Source organism: Charadrius vociferus, unplaced genomic scaffold, assembly GCF_000708025.1.
Source record: "Charadrius vociferus isolate BGI_N301 unplaced genomic scaffold, ASM70802v2 scaffold65, whole genome shotgun sequence".
Lineage (NCBI taxonomy): Eukaryota > Metazoa > Chordata > Aves > Charadriiformes > Charadriidae > Charadrius > Charadrius vociferus.
Window position 1 is genome coordinate 5,813,725 of NW_009649293.1, and position 24,685 is coordinate 5,838,409.

The 24,685-nt window shown below is 38.9% G+C and overlaps 1 protein-coding gene across 1 annotated transcript in view; it reads right to left on the bottom strand.

The window, feature by feature from the left end:
* Nucleotides 1–24,685, bottom strand: part of GNAL (guanine nucleotide binding protein (G protein), alpha activating activity polypeptide, olfactory type) — a 123,441-nt gene that overhangs the window by 47,662 nt on the left and 51,094 nt on the right. Inside the window, exon 5 of the mRNA XM_009889068.1 lies at nt 11,841–11,938. Coding sequence (XP_009887370.1) covers nt 11,841–11,938 — 98 coding nt within the window. The remainder of the gene's footprint in view (nt 1–11,840; nt 11,939–24,685) is intronic.

The window sequence follows — 24,685 nt, forward strand, 5'->3', positions numbered from 1 at the left end:
AGAATAAACCCTAGTGGCAATAGTGCTCTTTAACACTCTACTGCTCTTTAACAAACTACTTTTTAATAGTTGCTATAGTAGTGTTGGCAATACAGGTCTCACATAATTGTGCCAGTAAATAAGTGGAGGCCAAGAAATGCTGATAATTAAACTTCTCGACAATGCGGTTGGAAAGAAACTTAATAAACAATAATTATCCAAAATCTGTACCATCAGACTTTCACCATTCTAACGTCCAGAATGCAGATCTTCCCAACCCCAAACACATTCTCCTAAACCAGAAGAAAAGTATGGAAGTCTTCTTTTACAGAGACAAAAAAATGGCAAAAACACAAAGGCAGGGAGTCAAGAAATGCATCACCAGGCTTCAGTCAGAAAAATGTACTTAAATGTTATTTGGATATTCAGCCCAATTCCTTTGCTGTGACAAAGTAGCTGAAAAATACAAATACAGCCCCAACCTCCAACAACGTCCATGAAACTAAAACTGAAAACTATTCTCAGAAAATCTATACAACTGATTTCAAGATTCACCTTTTCCTGCATTAGCAGTTAAGTATAACCGCTTGAGATCATCTCTCTTTTTTGATTGCAAATAGAGGAATTGTCAGGGGAGTAGTAAAATGAGGAAAAAACTAATTTTTGAACTAATTCTAGAAAAAATGAAATTTCACAAATTTTATTTTGGAAGACAATTATTTGCTGTGTCCATTTAACACGAAGTCTACTGATACATTTTATACGTATTTTCTTTTCCACGGCTTAATTTAGGCTCAAATTAAACTTTGTGTAAAACTCCACCATTATAACAAACATTTCTAATTAAATCAGAAAGAATACTTTTACAATAGACACAAATGAAACAGTTTCTCTAAAGTCAAATAAACTTTTTAAAAATTCTGGCAGCCTCATTGTTGTCTTGTATTAAAATGAACAAAATTAGCTTTAACTTAATTACGAGAAGTAAAGAGACATCCTAAAACTCCTCAGTCTCCAAGTCTGACTTACTTTAAAATTGGGATTACAACCAAACTGACAAATACCAAGACTCTATTTTGGTTTAGTCTGAGGTGTAAAATTTCTTTTTCAAGCATAGAGGCTTAGCCTTTACATTTTTCCAACACAGTATAAACCGTATTTTATTTTCTTATTTCTTAACTTCTACGTTCCACCGTCTTTCTTTTTTCAAATCTGTTGTTGCAGCATTAATTTAGAAAAACACTGCCACCCAAATGCTGGCTTCTTTTAGATCCTAACACAAACAAGGCTGTGTACATATATTAGCGCCGAGGAGCCCATGTATGCAGAGTCTGGCCCGTGAGTAGTTCCTTCAGGAAGAAATAGGACTCTTGACCTTTCACTATCCTGTGGTGTGAAACTGTCTACTTGAAAAAAGGAAAGCTGACAATCTCTAAGTTAAAAAATTGCATGTGGCATCTAAGGAAAGTCGAACCCCATGTGTAAATCATTTGACAGTATCCCATATAACCTGTCATTAAATTTTCAGTTCTCTTATTTCATAGAATCATAGAATGGTTCAGGTTAGAAGGGACCTTTAAGATCATCAAGTTCCAAACCCCTGCCATAGGCAGGGACACCTCCCACTAGACCAAGTTGCCCAAGGCCACATCCAACCTGCCCTTGAACACTTCCAGGGATGGAGCCTCAACAACTTCTCTGGGCAACCTGTTCCCAGAGAAACCTGTTTCTTTTTTAAGCATTCAACTTACAGCTATTATAGTTATTATACAGTTGTTGCATTATATTAAATTTATTATGTAAACAAGTGTTTCACAGCAGGTTAGGCTTAAGGCAACAGAATGTGGAACACACTTTTCTCTAGAGCACAGTAAAAAAAAAAAACTCACAGAAAAAAATTAAAATACATTTGTGTTACATAATGATAAGCTTATTAATAGGCTTACGTATTTTTTTACCAATTAATCTCTTCCACTGAGAACATGTACACACTCAACAACGAATTGTAAATGAACAGACCGAATTAAATTCTGTATCAGTTGTCATAGGCTGGAGAAGTGGAGTAAATATAAGTGACTCCTAACGTTCCCTGCAATGCAATGAAGCTAGCTTTGGTCATAGTTTACTCTCTCCCACGCATACACTTAAGGAGTCCTAAAGCAAGAACAGCATATAAATAACACCAGAACTGACAGAATGACCTACAACTTCCTTCTGAAATCTACCCATAAATCCTGCACGTAGATTCTAGATAACCAACATCTGCAGTTTTACTTAATTTGACGAAGTTTTGAGATGCTGACACTGAGCAATGATTCACAGTAAGGACTTCTCGAGTTAAGCCGTATCAGCACAATTACTGTAAGTGATGCTTAGTTTTACTCTTCCTCTGACTTGATAGTTGGGAATACATAGTTTTTAAGGTTCTCTTTATTGGCAGTTATCTGATAGATGTGAACTTCAAGGCAACTTTCAAGGCCTGCTTTTTAACTTCGTTATTTTACACTCATATATTTTAAAAAGACCTCCTATTATTTGTAATATGCAAAATTAAACACAATGGTCCTCGATGAAGTCCAACCCCCTGGAGCAGCCTTCCTTCCCACCTGCTCAATATCGCAGATTCTGGCCATGTTCACCAGTCCCACTGCCCCACTGTGCCAGTTCACTGACTCAGCCCTGTACCAGTACCTGTTCACTTCTGTCCTTACTGCACACAGTCCTTCCTCTTTTATAATAAACGCAACAGGATGCTCTTTCTTTGTTTTAAAGGATATTAATGCTTTACGAGCATATATACTGACGGTGATGCCAAGCAGGCTTTTGCTCAGGCTCCAAAAGCACTTGAAGTGTGTATTGCAAATGCACATAAGCCTCTGAAAGTCTGCAGTTTACCTCTGCAGGAGGGATATGGAAAAACATATCTCCAAGTTAAATATAGGATCCTAACACAGAAAAGTAAATGCAGACAAGCTCAGCCGATGGACCTATTTGCAATCCTCTAACTCGCTTTAATGGATCGTATTTCCAAACGGGGCTGAGTTGCTGTGTTAGACTAACACGTCCTGCACCTACTATTACACCGTGTGTGCAAACAGGAAAAAAACTAAGAAAACCATTCATCAGGCATTCTGGGAAAACTGAAAAACATTGTCGACTAGGGAGGAAAGAACTGTTTCCTTAATGGAATAAAGTCAGCTTTGCTATATTTTTCAAAAGAAACTAGAAATGTTTAACAAAACATCTTAAAAAGAGTCAAAGTGTACTTTCACGCATTTGTCATAACTTTGCTTGGTCTTTAGACTTTGCCTGGTCTTTAGACTCGATTACTACCTTAAACTGAGGTTAAAGAATATTTTGTTTTTCTGCCTTACATTTTCAACCTTTTTGCTTGTTCTAAAACTGTAGAAAACAGACGGTCATGCACTCAGAAGTGTGTGGGAAAATGTAGGGTTTAATTTTAAAGTTTGCACAGCCCATTTAGGGCTGCTTAAAGGCTTCTCCAATGGTAACTAGTTAATAGGAAAAAATATTTGTCATATTAATTTTTAAAAGACAGAGAGGGTGCTGTGCTTACAAACTATTTCCTCTTTTATTTTTAACTGAGAAATATTATTGTCTTCTCTAGGTATGGAAAGCATTTGTGAACTAAAGTGGCTAAAACAGGGGGGTACGTGCCCGTTTGCCATACTGGCTATTTGCGAACGGTGTTTTCGTATTGCTACTTCATCCAAACTGGAAATACAAAGGCATTTGGGGAGGTTTCTACAGCTGCTTCTTTCAGATTTTTGTACTTCTCACTACTAGTACTGTAACATCATGGTCTCATTTTGGTTATCAAAATGAAGACAGAATTGGTTAAGTCTAATGATTTTTTTCATATGTGAGGGCAAAAAGGGGAAAACAAAAAAAAAATATCTCAGCAACAGATGAAAACATTATTTCAGAGAATTCCCAGTGCATATTTTAAGAAACCACAATTCTGCCTCTCAAGAGTGTGGTCTACTAGTTAGTAAACAGTGAAAAATTTAAGCATTACACACTGCAGAATGACTTTTGTCCTATCTGGCAAACACCTCTGTTTAGAAGACTCATCAGTAAGGCTAAAATAATTACTCTATAATAATAACCCCTCTCTTTTTTTCGGTCATTAAATAACAATTTACTGGTTGGTTAAGGCTTATGCTTTAAACCAGGTAAGTGGAGAAAACCTGTTCATTAATTAACCAAACAAAATTTGCTTGTAACTTACATAATGAGTTTTTAAGGTTTAAAACTGATACTGCATGATAGGTCTTAAAAAGAAAAATAAAGAAACTTCATCATCACAGTGAGTTGCTTATATATGAACCAGAACAGAATATAGATGGAAGAAAATCATATTATTATAGTTTTCCCATACCACTATAAAAAATTCAGTTACACAAGGAACAACACATTTATAATTAATACTTTTCCTCATTTTTCTAAGTAAAAAGAATTTTTCCTATATTTAATACGCAGTTACCAAGTTTAAAAAGAACTACTGCTTTTAAAAATACACCCTAGCTTATAAGCAGTGTGTTTACCTTAGTTTATCATACATGCATCCACATTTACTTCACCATCCATTATGATGAAAGAGATTTTATAAAAGCCAAAAAGTGCAGATGAAAGGGGGTTCTGAGTTGTTTCACACCTCCTGGCTCTAGTCTGCCAATAAAAAGCATGTTTCAAACACGAATCTGAAGCCACAGTCATACTAAGTTACATTTGAACACAAATGTTACCGCCGCGTGTAAAGGACTTCAAAAAGGTTTAGACCACAATTCTTTGATCAGTATGGAAGACAACTTCTCTCCTCCTCCCTATTCCTTGAGCTACTCCTTCCCACTCTCCTCCTGCTCCCTTCCTTTCCACAACAAAAACATGATTTCAGCAGCTGTACTTCGTGGGCCTGCTTCCCTTCCAAGGCCTCACTTTCTCAGGCACGCACAAAGACGTACCAAGGTGTCTTCAAAATACGCAGCGAACAGAGAAAGCACAAACAGAACTTTGCAAACCTGAGGCTGGACATGTCATGCTCCAAGACACACGTCTGCACAAAGCCACTTCATTGTCTCCCCTCTCCACACTTGAGCGTCTTCCCTCTCCGTTTCTGTTTTCTCTACGCAGGCACAATGGTCCTAACAAGAACCAAGTCTGGCACTGGGATTGTTAGCACACAGGTGGCGTGTTTTGGAGCAACAGGACATCAAAATCTTTCCAAACACAGAGATGGCAGTGTGTCATACACTGTAGCACTCCCAGGTGGTTTGAGAAAGCCAGCAGACTTAAAGGAAATAATTTTGGATTTTGTCTCAAATGATGTCACAACGCACAGATACCACACCAGGGACAAAATTAAAGACAGTTCCTTAACACTTTTTCCCTAAGTGGTGCAGATACTCTGATGATTGATCTTTGTAACTTGTCACTTTAGATACAGATTGCTGGACTGATTTCACATAATAATAATATCTCTGCATAAACTAGAGAAGTATTCAACAGTAACTGTGTTTGTATTTTCTGTTGCAGTTTTGTCACACTACATACAAGCACATCAGGTCAGATTCTTTTGGCCTCTTGCTGGTGATCTTCCTGGAGAACAGAAATGATGAAGGAACTGTTCTTATTTCCTTCAGCGGTAGAGAACAGGGGTGCTATGGGGCTCCAAGCATCCAGCTTTGGAAGGTCTCTGTTTTTTGGGTGACTTTCAGTGACCTTTACTTTCTGAACTACCCCTACACAGCAGTTACTACGAAGAAACCTGGGACAGGGCCGAGAGCATACAAATCCAACTGAAGGCACCAATTCCATGCATCTCCTTTGACAAAGACATATGGTATGGCATAGATCTAAAATGTTTGATGGGCTGCAACAGTCAGTCACTATTTGATACAGCCAATTATCAGCGGCAGTTTTATGCAAAATATTAAGAGGTTTGTAGGATTTTTCAGCAAAATTTCAACTCGACTCTCAAGGGTGCCCAAGGAATTATTTTCCTTCATCTTCCAATGTTCCTAAATGACAGAGCTGAACAGGGTATGCCGACACAGAGCCCATGAACAAGTACACAAAGCAGGGTGCAATCCCTAGATTTAGTCCTGTATATGGTGGAAATTATGAACCACACAAAAATGCTGAGATGATAGAAAACACCTCCTTCCTACATTCTAATGATAAAGAGGAAAAAAAAGCAATTCTATTCTGCTACCAAAGCTGGGAAAGCTGAAACCTCATACATTGTCAGAATAAAAAAACTGCTCGATACCATCGAGACAGCAGGAGTTATTACTGTATAAGGCACTTTCAAAGGAGCCAGCATAAAGAATGAATAAAGATCTTGGCACTGAAAAGGTTAATAGTGAGAACAAGGGCATTGCTGCAGGTGGCTTGGGTTCACTGGCAACTGCTGTGGAGGGGGCACTGCAGGAAGGACTTAGCTGCCACTGCATGGATGCAGCCTGTGCGTGACCTGCCTCTGGGAGAGCTTTAGCAGAATCCAATTTGGAGTATGATACAGCCAATCCTCTAGGAAAATCCCTAGAAGAAGCAGTATTAAGTAACAAATCCCAAAGCCACACTATGTGAAAGTACACTAACTGCACTAATGCTCATATTTATTTACAGCCATGCGTGCAGCCTGTGTACACACCAACACACCGGACTGAAGTCCCACACTAGACAAAAGAAGCAGATAATGCCAAGGTAGGTTTTCGGACCTCAGATCGCAAGAGGGAACTCAGGGATGACTACGTCCATACTGGTAATTAAATGTTATCTCTAGGAGGGCACAAGGAAAGTCAGAAATATGCTTAGTTTCAAGAAATGTTGCTGTTGAGAAAAAAAAAATTAGCTGTTTTCTCACATCAGGAGTTCAATCTGTGGGCAACAACACAAAGAATTTTTTTTTTTTAATTACTCCACCTAATACCAGGATGGATGCCTCAGAAGTTGGCTGAAACCCTTCTCCAAGATAGAATAACTGCAAAGAAAAAGAACTTGAGGTGTGTCTTTTCGATGTGTATTAGCTCAAATATAAAATCAATTTTCTTTGGCCGAGCTCACATCCCTTGTGTTTGCTTTCCTGAGAACTTGCATAATCAAGTTTTATTAGCCCAAATGTTTGCATAGAGACCAGTTTAGGCCTTTACACATAAGTCTATCAGATGTGATGTATTTTATCAGGGAAAAACGACTGATAGACAAACTGGGATAAAGCACTGGCTGAGGGTAGGTTTCCCTTAAACTTACTACAATGAGGAACTCAGGGGGCTGAAGTACAACCCTTCCAGCTAGGGCCACCCATGCATGCACACGCTGCTATTTTCTGTGAATGCAATGGGACAAAATTCAACTTTGGAACCTTCCAATACATCTGAAAGTAGCTTTTTTTCCCCTAACAATGACGCCTTGGATGTTCTGGTTTTGTCTTTTCTCTCCCCTTTCAAAAGTGCCTAGTTCTGCTTGTCTACTCTTCTGCTCTGAAACTATCACCTCTTCCCTGACAGTGTCTAAGCACTGTAAGTATCCCCTATCAACTAATTTCACCCAGTCAACTGAATAACTGACATGTGACTAACCAAAACTAAGATAACTCAACTCTTAATTTCATCAAAACAATGGATAGATGTCACCAGACTGGCGGTGCCCGATATCCCCCAATGACGACTGATGTTCTGCAAAGGTCTTCAACTTCATGCTGTCTGTGGGCACATGTGTTAGATCTCCAAGTAAAAAGTAACTTCAGTGGCTTTTTTAGGATCGCTGGAGCAGCCACCAATTAGCACATGGTATGGTTTGCAGTGAAAAAAGGGGGCTTATAATACAGAAACCATTTCAACAGCATTAAGGTGAAGTCAACCCAATTACACATATAACACCAAACAGGTGGTTACAACCTGTAACTCTACCTCATGGTATGCCAGTTATTAAAAGGAAATTTTATACCTCTTCATTGCCAAATAAATTCATTTACTTAAATTTATGAACTTTATAAGGACACATAATCAACTCATCAACTCTTTTTCTGGGTCTTTTTTTAAATGAAGGCCATCGTACCTGGACCTTTATTTGTTTTGATCTGTTCTACATTCATGGAAGTTTGCTTTGCAGTTCCTCTCTATGTATACAATAAAATTTTGGCATTTGATAACTAGTATGAAGAAACAGAAATATTAAAAAAACGGAGTTGCATTCACCTTACAGGAAACTATTTAGCTTTTAGAAAACTGTTCCAGAGTTAGAAGAAATTTTTAATGAACATATTTTGCTCTATTATTTATATACTAGACAGTTCAATGCCAAGACAGCACTAATTCACAATGTGGAAGTCCCTTATAGACCTAGAATTTGCTGACTATAAAGTATGTGAATATGGACATAATCACAGTAGTTCAAAATAAGTTAAAGTTAACTGAAGTAAAGTGTAAGATTTATCATCATGAACAAAACCAACCTGCTGAAATCTAGGTAAGTCAAATGAGGACACAACTAAATCAAACCAACTGTTCAAATTAAATATAGGGTTTTTTTAAATTAAACTTCAAATTGAACTTGAAATCTCAAAGAAATATAAGAAGGTCATTACGGAAAAAATATGGTTGATGGCCATGCAATACTTACCCCTCCAAGAGTGCATTAATATCTTTGAAGTTAGTGATAAAGAACAATTCAGATCTTTGCTTGTGATACATTTGCCACTGTCAGAACACAAGGTCTGACCTCCGGCTTGGTCACAGATCCGTATTTGTTACAAATATCACATGATGTACCAACATGACACTTAGAAGAAGTGCAGATACATGGAGAGTCATGTAAGAATATTAAAAAGCAGGCCCTCATCCCCATTTCCGTGAAAGAACAGTACTCTGGTAATTTAAAATGGCATTAAAGATCAAGGAAAAGCAACTTTCAGGCCTTATGTAAATAAAACATTCACCTTTGTTTCTTACTACTACCTCTGTTTCCAGAAAAATATTTCTCACACAGTAATAAAGAAAATTAGGTTAAGTTTTAAAAATACAGAAGCTCTGTACTGTAGCCAAAATTAAACTATTCCAAAACACACTGTATTTGTAGCTCACTTAACAGTCAGCAAGTTGGGCTGCTGACTTTATAAATTGCTAATAATGCTTTTCAGTATTTTAAGTCAGCCACCCTACTCGTAATCCAATGATATATTTATCACATTAGGATTTTTTTGGTTCTGCTTTGTCACTTTTTAAGCAGAGAAATTAGTGGTGACCTACTGATAATATTCTTCCTTCACTATCAAGTAAAAGATTAGAATTTAGCTGATGGTATGGGATGCTTTCTCCCAAAGCCAGTATAATGAAAACAATGCAGATGTTTCAAAATCCCACAGTAAGCACATGTATCAGGATTACACTCCTCCCCTTTTTTCCTTTACCAATTGAAGATGACCCCGGACAAGTCCTGAGAGAAATGCCACCCGCTCCTGCTGAATCGGGAAGACAGCACCCTCACAGTATTTTCTAAGTGCACATAAGAAAACATATGTACATATCAGAATTGTATTTCTACCCTAGTCTCACACGCTCTGTCAGTTTCAAGGTGGACATGACCCCACCACTCTGAATAAGGTCCATCCAACGCTAGCACAGAAATGTTCCTCTGGCTAAAGCAACTACTATTGTGCAATATATAAATACACGTGTGCAGCAAGACACAGCTACTTTTAAATCTCCTTTTCATCGACTCCATTGGTATAATTTTAATTTTCAAGGAATGACGGAGGGGCAGATAAAAGTTGGGTGTATTTTTTCTTAACTTCTCTCTGCTAAGCTTACACTTCACCATTTTAAATCAATACCTGTGAGAAAAATGGCACGGCTATTCCCGAGTTTCAAGTCCCTGCTGTAACACTGAAGGCTTGTAAACGTGGATAAGTCACTTAGCTGTTATATTTTCAGGTAGATCATGAAATGGAAAACACAGGTACACTCAAGGGATATTTAAGTATCAAATATTATTTCATAAAGTGTCTTGAAGGTGAAGAATTATGCAACTGTTATATTTACTACTATAATAAATAACCTAAGAATAAAGAAAAAGCAAGCCAGTTAGAAGATATGGAGGGAAAACACATAGAAAAAAAGCCCAATAATCTTCCTTTAAGCTTTTACGAAAAAAGGCAGTAGGATTTAGTTTTAAGTTTCAGGACAGTGGACTTCATTCTAGGTCCATTTTTTTCCCCATTTGTGTTTTGGGTTTGGACATAACATGACACTTAACAGTCTTCTCTTTGTCAAAGCCTGTAGATCGGCTTCATTTTTTTAAGGGAAAGCACAGTACCATTAACACTATAATTCAGTGTCTTCCTTTTTTTCCTGGTCCTTTCAGCACCGTTTTGCAAAGCAGGACTGGGAGACACATTGACCTTTGCTGACGAGTAAACTAAGTTTTATATTCATTTATTTTAAATACATGTCATTATTCAATTTTCTTGGTCTGATGTCTTATTTGAGTGTCTTAACAGATACCATAAACAGTCGGTCTGGACTTTTCAGCAAGCACAGCTCAGATCTGTACCATGGCAGTGCTGGTGGGTGAGGGCAGAGGGAAAATCCACTGATCACAATTTAGGACAACTTTCTATTTTTTTTTATGTACAACTACTGCTTTAATTTCTAGCCAATCTGGACTGTGAGCAAATGCCCAAGTTTTGGTAAATTCAGTCCCCTGAGGTCAAATGAGTTCCTACACATATGTAATTTTCCCTTGCTTCCATGTGCTGATGAATCATTACTGCATCCTTCTTTTTCCCAGAAATAATCTGGAAAAAGGGAAAAGAAACTATGACCTGCAGCACTGAAATTCCCCGTTGCGGCAGAAGCCTGACAACTCCTTTAGCAACACAGCCCATTTTCTCTGCTCCAGCCTCAGCACGGAGAGCAGAGAGGACAGAAAAACAAAACACTGAGCGCTACAACAGACTTGTGGCATTGCTGCTGACCATACTGCCAATTAGACAAATCGTAACACACTAGAGTGTGTTCTCTGAAAACCCTAAATCACATAGCAACTGTAAGAGTACGCATTTTCGCAATAGTAGTTCACAAGAAATGTATATTTTTGGTAAAAGTCTAATTCAGAGCTGGGTTATTACCAGGGACAGCTGACTTTTGTAGCCCTGGCACATTATTTCCCGACTAATCTGTTTTCATGAATGTGCTATGTATTTATGATTTGCACCCTCACAATCTACTACACATCTCTTTTCAGAACATTTCCAATCAGATGAACGTATTTAAGGATTATGACTGTGTCACACACACACATACCGCTTCACTTGATGTACATAAAGGAGAGAATACCAAACGTACTACTCTCTTTAATTCAATATTGCTTATCATTTTTCCCCCAGAAAAATATATTAGTAATGCAGGCATGCCAACTGGTTGGGTAAAGATCTCAGAAGCTTTAATGGAATGTGAAAACACACAGAGCAGTTTCAGCACTGTCTGGGTCTCGGAATTTAAACCAAAGCATTTTCCTTAGATTGGCTCTACATTTTTTAAACTTAATAGTTTCAATTGAAATGGTTTTATGTAAATCTATTTCAAACGGAATAAAGATAATTTAAATTACTTAAGTTATTTTTTTTCATACTAATCTTTATTAGCTGTTAAATTTTTAGTTGTATACTAGTGGCAAACTATGATAAAACCATCAATTACTTTTGCTATACATGCTCAGCCTATACAGAGAATTGCTGCATTGCAAAACTCCCAGATCTTGCTAATAAAAATGTATTTTCTAACTGGTTATAAATGATTACATTCTTGGCCATTAATTCCATAAAAATAAATACTTACTACTGTGCACAGTCAATCAGTTGGTATTCGTTCGACCTCTCGAAGCATGCCTTTACACCTTCATCATCCCAGAGCTTTTTTGCATGTTCAAAGAATTCCTGAAAATTGGAAATGCAACAAATAAGAGAACATTTCTCAATCTTTTCAATCCCCAGTCTGTATGTGTTGCTCCCTCCCTCCAACCTTCATGCTTTATACTTTTGCAGAATGATGGATTACACCTTTAAAGAAAAGCAAAGTACATTTATCAGCAAAATTGCAGTAAAATATACTGAACATATGGCTGCTGACAGTTTCCGGTACATGATATGTAATCAAGACTGTCTTCAAAATTCATACCAGTCCATACATAAAATCTATTCTAAGTACGAATGTTACCCAGAAGCATGCAAACTTAATTTTTAACTGAATTTATGATTCTGTCATGGAAAAGACATAGAAGTGATGCAAAAACCTGCTCAGCTTATAAACATTAGCTTCCCAGAGTGAGAACCAGTCTGTAACTTTAAAAAGATTGTGCAACTTTTCCTGAAAAACACAACTTTCCGCTGCTTGCTATTTTCTCATGCAACATAATAATTTGATTGCAAGACTTTCAGAGTCTTTGCTCAACACCGCTTCCTCCAAGCAGCTGTCTGGCACAACGTGCTTTTCCTAGCTGCTATCCCAAGCATACCAATCCAGAAATATCTGCCAGCACGCTTATTCCAGAATTATTTGAAAGAGGAATCAAAGCTGTCCTTGAAACCATAGCTGCTTTGTACAAAATGCACGCACTCAGAGTGGTAGGTCCAACCCTGCCTGCTGGCTCCTCCGCTCCTCCAGCCCCTGCCGTAGAGCATCACACGCTCCAGCTTGTTTTATAGCTGTGAGTCCATTTTATGTTATATCATTACTGGTAAGTCAAACAGCAACTGAGTCTTTCCAGCTAAAGCTTTCTAAAATGAAATGAGGAATGGTTACACAAATTAGTATTTCCTTTATTACATGACTGAATCTTTCCTCCCCCTAACCAAATTGTTAAAGTAATACGTCAACTTAAATACAGAAGTTGTTTGTAATCTCTTAACACCTCAACACGGATACTGAATCATCGGAGTCCTTTGGTCAGCCATAAATTTGCAAAACCTAACAAACGGCTTTTCCCCAGTTAAATTTGGCTGTGTGAAATGGGTGTCATGCCACTATTCACTTCATAATCCTTTCTAAACGTTGTGTAAATATCTGAATTCTGAAACTTTCTGAAACTGTTTGCCAGTCCCTCCCCACACCTTTTCAGGATTAAAAATTTCTCTCAAAAGACAGCGTTCATCGCCAAAGATCTTGGAAGCAGTGTAAGTTCACTTTTACCCTGTGTGGGTTTCCCAACCTTGCACGCCACCCCACTGAGGTGCCCCAGAAGGTAACAGTCTGCATCTCAGCAACTGCCTGTGACCTGCTGGCGACATTTTCAGGGAGAGGCAAAACACAAGATTTTCAGACCAAAGTAGTACGGAAAATTGTTTAGTTAAGCTTTGAATATGGCTACAGAGGTCCTGAATAACCCCAGAAGTGCTTTTTTCTTTCAATTATATTGTGCATAATGTAGAGAGAGAGAAAAATCCATTCATTAAGAAGTTTTCAAAAGTTTAGAGAAAGGGAGATGTTAAAGCAGGCATGAAAAACCTTTGCAGAAAGTCTTGGAAGAAGAGAGGAAGCAACACTAGAGATTGGCAGATGCTTATACTGCCCTTGGAATTTATTTCTTCACTGTCATGAGGACATGTTTATTTTGTCTTTGTTATTTTAACGACTTATGTAATGATTGTTTAAAACACTGCAGATCCACCTTTTGAAGTTATGCTACAGCTATTATAAACTCTCTGTTCCTACAGCAGAAGGAAAGCAAAAAAAAGCTCAAGAAAGGACAAGATATCGAACTAAATAAGCAGAAGGAGAAAGCGGACACAAGTAACAGAGAGCACGACTACAAGAAAAAGAAAGAAGTGGAAAAGTCAAAATGATAAATACCAGAAAACATGGAACATTCCTCAAACTTGAAGATTATGCTTGATTGATATTTAGGGCATCTGCTGAATGCATCTCACTTACTGGCATCTTTGTCCAAAGAAAGGCATTGCCTTCTCAATGGAAAGAGCGACCTCCGGATAAGCGTCAGAGTCCTGAGGCAAAAGGACCCAGTTCTACCACTCCCTTTGATGGGTGCGTGTACAGCAGTGTACAACCTCAGCCCTCCTGCAGGCGCTCGCTGCTGCAGGCGCCGGGGCTGAGCACAGCGTGCCCGCCCTCCCCTCCTCACCATCGGCAGGTGGGAATTCCCACCCGCCCGAAAAGTCATCTCTGAGGGGAACCTACACGTAAAAAATGGCCCTGTTCAGACCCACGCAGCCTATGGGAAGGGGATGGGAAGAGGAGGACGCCAGCGTGAAAGCTTCCTTTCCTGTGGGGTGGGATGGATTGAAAGACTGCTACAGATGTAAATAGCTAACTAACTAACTAAATAAAATTGAACAGCTATAGCAGTTTCTAACTTCACTTCTGTTTTTACATCCTCTGTATAAGCTTCATTTACGCTTAAATATCTCTTCTGGAAAAGAGGCAATCTTTTCAGCTCAGCTTCTGAGACCCTACAAATATGTTGTAAATACAGGGTTTTCATATTATATGCTTCAAATATTTCCACCTGACCATTATATCTCAAAGCAGTCTATTTAAAACAACTTCCAGACTTCTAGTCCAAAGCAAATCCTATAAAACGAAGCAAATATACTTACCTCATTAAAATGTACCGATCTACTGCAGAGGAGTACACTTGCCTGCAAATTGCCTCCCACACAGCTACCCGATCCTTCTTTCCCAGGTGACTAAAGCCTTCCAGAAAAATCCTGCTTCATTTCAAGACACCAAGTACCATGATCCAACTTTTCACACTTGTTTTTAACCCCTTTCTCATCTGCTCTAAGTTCTTCAGTATTTTTTCTACTCAAGGCTCCCACTGCACACAGTCAAGCACACAGGAGGATCCTGCTTACACGTGCCAAACATGTCTGGATTCCAACCTACTCCCCCCATCGCAGGACAACATCCAGATAGCAGTCACCACGTTAGCTTCAACCTCTGCAACCAAGGCCCCTTTGCCCGACGGGCCTTCCAGCAACCAATTCCCGATCCCCAATCACAGAATGGTCAGGGTTGGAAGAGACCTCTGGAGATCATCTAGTCTAACCCCCCTGCCTACAGCAGGTTGCACGGGATGGTGTCCAGGTGGGTTTTGAACGTCTCCAATGTGGGAGACTCCACAACCTCTCTGGGCAGCCTGTTCCAGTGCTCTGCCACCCTTAAAGAAAAGAAGTTCCTCCTCATGTTAAGATGGAACTTCCTATGTTCAAGTTCAGTCCCAGTAACTCATTCCTATAGACTCCAATGTTTGTTACCTCCTCCTTCCGCTGTGGCCACATCATGGCCACCTTCTTGGCAAGCAGGCACTGGTGAGCTAATGAAGGTGTGGGCTTTGGGCTAAGCCTGCCCTGCAGCACCTGCTCTTGGGACTGTGGCATCCTCGGGGTGTCAGCCACATTTGGCAATGGGTGTTGTGGGGAAGAGACAGGGTAATTCAAAGGACAGAGAATTTAGATTTGCTCCAGCTGATAAAGCAGGATGGGCTAAAACTTCTCAGTTAATGTTTCTGGGGGGTGGGGGCCTACATGCAAAACATTACCTTAGGTCAGTACAACACAAATAAGGTTTCATGCGTAAGTTGTGACCTTTGCAGCTTACATTCTGAGACCCCACCTGAAGTACCGCGTCCAGCTCTGGGGCCCCCAACATAAGAAGGACATGGACCTGCTGGAGCGAGGCCAGGGGAGGGCCACAGTAATGATGAGAAGGCATCTCTCCTATGAGGACAGGCTGAGGGAGTTGGGGTTGTTCAGTCTGGAGAAGGCTCCAGGGAGACCTTATAGCTGCCGCCCACTACTTGAAGGGGGCCTACAGGAAAGACGGGGAGGGACTCTTTATCAGCGAGTGTAGTCATAGGATGAGGGGTAACAGTTTTAACCTGAAAGAGGGTAGATTTAGATTAGATATTAGGAGTAAATTCTTTACTCTGAGGGTGGTGGGACACTGGAACAGGTTGCCCAGAGAACTTGTGGATGCCCCCGCCCTGGAAGTGTTCAAGGCCAGGCTGGATGGGGCTTTGAGTAACCTGGTCTGGTGGGAGGTGCCCCTGCCCATGGCATGCCCATCTAGGTGTCCCTAGATGATCTTTAAGGTCCCTTCCAACCAAAACCATTCTGTGATTCTATGGCCAACCTAAGATCTTCTCAAGGGTCTAACTTCTGGAAAGTGGCTATACAGAAGTTCTTAAAAGTCAGCTTCTTTAAGAAACCTCAACTGGGACAGGAGAAAACAGGGGCATGGGAAATCATCTGGGGCATCTGATGCACTTGGTCTGCAAGCACATGCAGCTGACCTCTATTGGATCAAAGTCACTGAAATCTACTAAAAATGTTTAGTATACTGAAGAGAACCAGGAAAAACACCTACATCATGACACGGCTATGAACACCAAAGAAAACAGAGCTGTTTCATCCAAACTATTCCTTACGGACAGAGGCATACAAATATTTGCACCTATTAATATACGTATAAAGTAAAACCATTACTATATTTTTTGCTGGAGCATTTTAATTAGAGCATTAGAGAAGTAAATGATGATGCCTCAGGTCTCACGAATTACAGGTACTTTTTACTTCACACACATTAAATTATATCGGTTAACTAAGAATTTATAGTAATCATTAGACCATACAATACCAAAATTTTGATGTGATCAAAATGAAGACGTGACACACAATATCTCAAATATTTATTAACATAAAATCATCTGGAAATTTTCCACTCTTCCTGAGACAATCAAAAAAAACCTCTGCTTCATAGTCCCAAGCTTCCTTTTCACCAGCAGATAATTTTTGCTACACATAAATATCCATGCATCATCTAAAAATCATGCAGTCACATAAGCAGGTTATGATTCCTTTTTTGTTCCATAACAAAATAAGTTAAGATGTACATAAATGTATAAATGCTCTGAGCTGATATCACTGATGTAAAGAGTATTGTATTTTTACTACATTTAAAAAAGATCTTCTAGAAATATTTGTACTCACCTATTCCAAGGTAACATTTTTAGGTTAAAAAAAAAGGACGGAATACGTTCCTATACAAAACATTCCAAGAAACCAATACAGATAACAAATGTAGATGCACTACAGCTAAATCTCAAAACACGGTTTTTCAACTTTGTCCTACTAGAAGTTACAGCATGTTCTTGAAATTTAATTTTCCTTATTTTGGAAATAAACTTATTTATTGGTAGGTTACCTTAGAAACATCCTCCCCCTTATAACTCCTACAAAAAAACTGCAAGTAGATAAAAAATGGACTTGTTTCACTTTTCAGCTGCCTAAATTGGGAATAAATATTAGTGATGATTAAATAATGACATATCTTCATGAACAAATCTTTATGTATTTTGGAAACAGAACTTTTCATCTAATTGCTTTACAAACCACAAAAGTTCATGTTAGGTCAGGAACACAATTTTTATTCTATTTAGATTCCTTTCTGTCTTTCTTCCAGATGGAGCATACATTTAATAGCTATCCTGATGTCACCTTTCAGTCTCCCAGAAACTGTCATGTGGAAAACTCCACTTTATTTTCTATTCCGCGTATTTCTTCTGTTAATATATTGTAAACCTGGAAACAGCTGTTTAGATCAATGTGAAATAAGATCGATCTCCCTCAAGCCAAAACTCATGCTTTTATTCCTCTCAGCTCCAGGACTATAAGGCAATTTCTCATCTAAACTACAGATTAAACCTGTCTGATTAGCCTGACAACCATTTAAAGAAGTGGCAAACGTTACACATTTTCATAGCTCTGCCACTGTGGGTGTGAAATGAAGTCGTCACTTCTATTCTGAATTTCAGTTACTACTTCTTCTCTCACATACTTAACCAAGCAAAAAGTAAACCACACGATGCATCAAAAATTCCCCCCCTAACACCTCCCAAACTCCCAACAACAACTGCAATGCAAGAAGATCCATGGAATTCATATAAGAAGGGAGGTCTGTGCCTCCCTATGAAGCAGGATGTACCCTCCTTGTACCTCCCAATGCACAGGGCAGGGGGTATACAGCCCCCAGTCTCCCATCCACTCAACTATGGAAAAATTTTGTGGAATAAGAGTGACAACTGATGGATAACACTGTAATGCAATAAGGATGACACTCAGTGGAGTCACTGGGTTTTCTACCTTGAGGGTTTTCTACATGCGACACGTTTGACTCCACAATGCAAACAATATCTTTTCAAGCATCCTTTTCTGTGTACCACATCTGAGGTCAAAACCAAACCGGATCCATCAGCCTGCAGCCCAGGCCACTGAGCGCCGCAATGACAGCCAGCAGCAGGACGCCGTGCTGTTCTGGGGGAGGATGGGCAGCAGCATGGTCTGGGAGAGATGACTAGGAGGAAGGACTCGAACCCAGCACTTTCTCTGTGAGAGAGCTGTGAGAAAGCCCTTTTCCACGCGGTGCCTGGGGGATAACCAGAGGGACAGCATCCTGGGTGAAGGGAAGCTCAGCTGAGCTCCCCCCTCATGCTCCAGAAAGCTTGGTGGCTGTGAGGGGTGTTAGAGGGGTCTGTGTGCTGCTGCGCTGGCTGCAACAGATGTCACAAATCTGATCAGTGCATCGGTATTCTGTTGGGTTTTGTAGCATAAGCCATGTAAAGTAACATAAGAATGGCAATTTTTAAACGTTTATATTTCAGCCAAGTAAAACCTGGAATTTAACAGGATAAAGCAAAAGCTACTTTTGCAGCTCCAGGACTGTCCTGCAAGCCTCTACAGTATCTACTCACAAACAGTTCTCAGATACTCAGATTAGGGCAATTTAAATTTAAGAGTTCCACTCCTGTATCCATTAGGTTCTGTTTTTTTCTTGATATTCATTTTCTCATTAATTCAAGACTTGTGCATTTGGAATTGGAGACAAACTTTTGCAACATTGTTGTTGTGACTGGGTTCTGCTTTACATTTCACTTTCTCTACAACATTACTGCTAAGAATGAAGGGGAAAAAAAACCATCAGAGAAAAATCTCTGTGTTCCTAAACATAATGACCAGTATAATCATTAGAGAGCTACAAATCTGGTCAAAGAAAGAAAACCACTTTTCCCTGTGGAGGCCACTGACACATCCCAGTACACTGGGTATTTTGATAGTCTACCATCATGCTTACCCTGTATAAGCATCTCTGAATCTCCAAATAGGATGGTATTGCTATACACAGTAGTTTCTTAATCTCTCGAAGCCTTTAAATCACATATGATTATCTTTCTATGAGATACACACAGCGGCTGAACATAATATAATCCAACAGCTAAGATTTTTTATTATGTAGCGAAGATTAAATAATCTGCTTTTTGTTTTAAGAATGTATATTAATACTACGAATAAGGTATAATCAAAGTGATAATGCAAACCTGCTGAGTGAATAAACTTGAGGGAATAATATCTGGAGCTTCAGGATGACTGATGAGAATAAAAAAAAGGTACTTCTACACTATGCAACAAATCAAGTATGCAGTAGGAAGATGAATTTAAGTCAAACAAACAACCTTTTATAGCAAATTTTTGTATAGTATTTATTTTCCATTGCCTGGGCTTTTCTCTGCAATGCAAGACTCAGGGCCTTATAGAAAAAAATAATCTAAAAAGCTATCTGCATAATCTTGTATATAGAAGTGTTGCATAGGCAATCTTAATTTTGAGACCCTGACTTGAAACTTGAATCTTAACTCAGTGTTTAACTAAGGCGGTTGTGAACTGATGTTACAAGAAACACAGAACGGACAGTGAGTGACAATTTGCCCCAGTGCCTCCGATTATTATTGGTTTGCTTGCGCCAAGCGTAGCAACTCATTTTCTATTAAAAATACTCTCCACCCCCAAACATCTACCCAGTGCAACTGCAAGCTGTAGAAACAACAATATTTAAATGGACTTAATGCAGAAATTATGGGGTAAACTACCAGGTAAGACACCCAAGAGAGAAGGAAGCCTGCTTCAGTTACCTCTTCCACAAACAAGTACAGTCTCTTGACAATCAACCTCTTGTTTATGAGACAAAAGTGTCCCCTATGGCTCACCCAGCTCCACTTCTTAATCCTTTATGAAATGTTCTGCCTAACAAGGGAGCTGTTTTGCTGTAGGTATACAAAATGCAGCTGCTCAAACTCCTAATGCCCACAACAAAGACAGGCAAACAGAGTTACAATTTAAAAACAAAAGCAGAATACATGACTTGAATTTTTCCAACAGCAGTAGCGTCAAAACCTTCATTAGCACCCAAGCAATAGCATAAGAAATACTGAAATCATGTAGGAGTGGTCAACTGGCACGCAAGGACCACGCTTAACAGTAGGGTTCAGATGTTTCTAAAGCACCAGCACTTACGGAAGATTAATTATACAGAAACCTTTAGGAAAAGTACAACCTCCACCCCCTGCAAGGTATTTTCTGTTGTAATTTGTGGGTGTGCAATAATCAATGCAATTACTTTGCTCGTCAGTGACTCATTCTGATAGGCAAAGCAGCAGTTTGGCCTCTAACCCTCCTCTGAAACCTAACTTTGGATGTATAAAAGAGAGTTTCAGAATAATACATCCAGAACTACCTTCTGTCCTCGTCCATTGGACTTGTTTTGCCTTTTTTAGGCTGGAGGCAACAGCCCTGAAGCATGATCAGCCTGCACTAAGCGTAACCTCAGTTCATTAGAACCAAACACGGGAGGATGGTAAATACCACCTTCACAGAACACACTTGTGTTGGGGCATCTTATGTTCCAAGAAAACAAAATTACTTTATTAACTCCTAGGAGAATCTTATCCAACTTGGAAGTGTAAGGAAAGAAGCTGGGGAACAAACAACATTTATAAAGGTATAAAAGCACCATTTTCACATAGCTACCACATGCCGCTGCATCTGGACAAAACGTGTGAATTGTGGAGCTCGTTGACAATGTTTAAAAACCAGGAGTGCAACCGGCACAGTACATTCTACGTCCCTTTCTTGAACTATTTTTGTGCCTTGACTTTTAAGCTCTTACTCTACACTGCATTTCCAAGAAGCGTGTACAGTTAAGGTATCAGCCTGATTGCCCTAGCAGTTCTATTTCTGCCTGCTGAAAACATGTTCCATCTGCCATCTTATTTTATAGAAATCAACAAGTTCACTTTCGTGGACCACAGAACTCATCTACGAAGTCTGAGAAATATAATAATACATTTTTCAAACTCATATGTGTCAAACACTAAAAAAAGGTCCAAAAGTTCTTTAGATCATACTAGCAAAAACAAAACTAAAACCATGATTTTGTGCTTTTGCAATATTTTGGGGCCAGCACTGTGCATACGATAGGCTTTGAAGATAAAAATGCATTATAAGTCAGAACAGTTCCATGTTTTTTCTTTGCTACTTATCAAATAGTGACTTATTTTGTGAGCTAGACAATGAAGCTGTTATCATACTTAAAACAAAAACCACTGATTCAATCTCCTAGTTTCCATTTTAATTGCGTATTTCAATTTTCAGTCTGCCATCACAAATCCTTGAACGCTGCTGCCTACCTGCTTTTTTGAGGGGGCCATCAAGCTCTCTACTAAGGAAAGTAGGAGAAATAATTTAAGCAAATTACTTAGTGTATGTAGAGTCTAGAAAAACGTGTTGTGCCGAGGATGCAAAGCTCAAGCACATTCTTTTCTGTGAAGATCTTTCGGTTTTGTCTATGTTAGGAGCTCTCCCTGAATGCACATAAAGCTCTTCATTTTTAAAAAAGCCCTCTCAAATTATTTGTGAAAGTAATTACAAATGTGTTACACAATCCTGCAACATTGCTGCTCTTTGCATTTCTGCAACACTTGTGAAAAGGAAAAGGCAAATATTGTTATAATCCCCTCAAGGAGAATTTTTTGTGGACAACAGATGATGACAAAGTATGAGATAAATCTGCAAGTGCTGAACAACTGACTGACCAAACAAAAGAATCAGAAATATGTTATAACTTAACAAAATGTGGTAGCAGGTGGATTATCCCTGTGATCAAGATGCTGATTACACAGTTGTCTTTGTAGAGCACTGAGCTGTCAAACTGGAAAAATTACTGAAAAACACATAATCCAGGTGTCACCTGAGATGTTTGCTTACTGTTTGTTTGTTTACTAAAAGCAATAATGGCGTTGCAAAAGTGTACAGATTCTGTATGTCAAAATTTGAATCTTCACCTAATTAGGCAAGACTAGACAGAGTGGAGTCCATTCAGAGTAGAAGATGGCAAATCAACCCACAGAAGTTTTGTTACTGCTTCTGGTTCTGCAATCATTTAACTCCTGGGCCTCTGTGTAACAAACTGCAATGAACATTGTATTTCATTTTCTTATAAGTCAATATAATGTCCAGTCAGTGTGAGTATATACAAACCACTCTGTAATCCCCGATGAAGGGACTGTTATGGAAGTGAGAAGTACTGCTATAAGACATGTATAATAAATTGGTAAATTTCAGGCATTTTACGGCAGGAAATACCAAGATTATTTTTTCAAAACACAAGCCAATAATAGTAACTTACATGCTGTAACATGGAGTTAGATCTGAATCCCCTACGGTTTTAAATCTCGAGTAGTATTGTATCAGATCACATTTTTTATTAGCTGTATAGCAAGGCAGTTGTCTTTTTCATGCCACAATGCACTCTGGCACAAATCAATGCAAAAAAATTGAGATCCTCTGGTGGACTATTATTTCACTGAGCAGTGATAATCATGCAATTAATTCTTGCCCACTGCATTGAAGATAGAAAGCTAAATGTGCACTTTGTCACTTTTTGATGATGAGAACTTGACCCCCTACGTGAGTTACTCCTGCAGTGCTCTCAGCCCTTCTTACATGTCTGACTCGGCTGTCATTACTCAGATGGTGGGGATACCCCCAACAAAGTCAGACCGGTGGAGTACAAAGCTGAGGGACACGTCTCTCCCCGTCCCCAGGCAGTTCTCCTGCCCCTGCCCATAGGGGACGCCTGCAGCTTCTGTAAATACAGTTTCATAGTGAAGACAACCGTCGAGCGAGCTGAAAACACACAAGCCTGCTGCAGTTTATAATTCTTACAAAAAGTTTCTACTACTCACAGCTTCAACTGTTTTCCTCCAACAAGTTTTGAAGGTCATACATCAAGGAACTATTTCATGCTCTAGTACGCACTTTATGATTTGTAAGTGATTTCCTACCAGACAAGTGGTTTGCAAGGACCGAGAACTCTCATTTCCTTTTATAGATTTGATTCGGAAATAAATGCTGGCAACATCATGTGACTAACAGGCAGCATCCACAACTTAAGCAACTCTCATAATTAAATCAGAAAGTAATGGAAAAGTCAGCCCGCTGCTGCCAGATCTATTAAGCCTCCTACTCCTCTGCACAAGTTTTATCTAAATTCTGCAACTTTATCTCTCTTCTTTGACACTTTTTCCCATCCTTATCCATGTGCAAAAACCAGACTTGCCTCAACACGGTATCTTACTCATGATGAAATATTTATAATAGTAGGAAAAGGAAATACAAGTCTTCCATTTTATCTCTGTAACTAAACTAAAATCAGTTTCAGCAAACAAATTTTTGGAAATTAACAACCACAGATGTAGATATAAGTATATGAATAAGCATTTCAAAGGAAAAACTTTTTGTCTTTTCTATCTGACGGCTGCTGCCTTCAAGAGCTATTCTGGGAAAAGACTGTGGATACAACTGCAGGAACTCATAATTTTGATTATCTGAAAGTTAGATACTTTGAAAGAACCCCACCGTTTGAAGGCACGTGCTCACAACTTCTATAGATGCAGAACTACTGTATCTTATTATTCAGTAAGACTAAGGCGTCTTAAAGCTCTGGAAACTAACACAGATTCTTAAGTAAATCTTGGCCACATTTTATATAATTTTCAATATTCTCCTAGTGCCAGTCCCTATTAATCTAGTGCTGATGAGCCCCAGAAATCAATCTTTTCAGACTAATTGAGAAGAAATTTAGCTACTGACTTCAGAAAAGTAAGATTTTAACTCTTAGTGTTTAGTTCGTAAGCTCTATTCTGCAATGTCATTTTGAAGAACTGAGATAATAACATACTATTCTGTATAATATAGAAAGAACGTATATACAGTGACAAATGAAATTGCTGAGGCATCAGAACCTATGTATTTTTATTAGCCCATAAATATTCTTGCAATTCAGAAACTGCCAAGAAGTCGATAGAAATCTGTATCTGTAGGAACAGAAATCTCTATCTTTATGAATATAGATGACCAGAGACAATGAACACCTTGTGGATGGGAAATTTTGTTGGAATTCCAGAGCTGGAATTTGTTAAAGGGGTCCAGCTTAATGGGATGCAGATGTTTCCAGGGTACATGAACAAAACTATATAGCCTAAGCTAGCTTCTTCCCTTTCTTCCTAGTCTTTTATTTACTATTTGCTGCAGGATTATTTCTCACTTCAAATGTAATCTAACACGAAAGCTGCTGATCAATATTGTAAACAGATGATTAGTGTCTTGTGACTGCCAAAGAACTGTTAATGAATCTCAGTACATGATGTCAAAGCAGGGACATGAGATAAAATAATTGAATTGAGTGAAATAATAAAACCAGGTAATTCCCTCAGTTTAAAAGGCAAATATTGCCAGAGCTCCTTAAACAGAAAGAAATGATTCACGCTCGTCTCA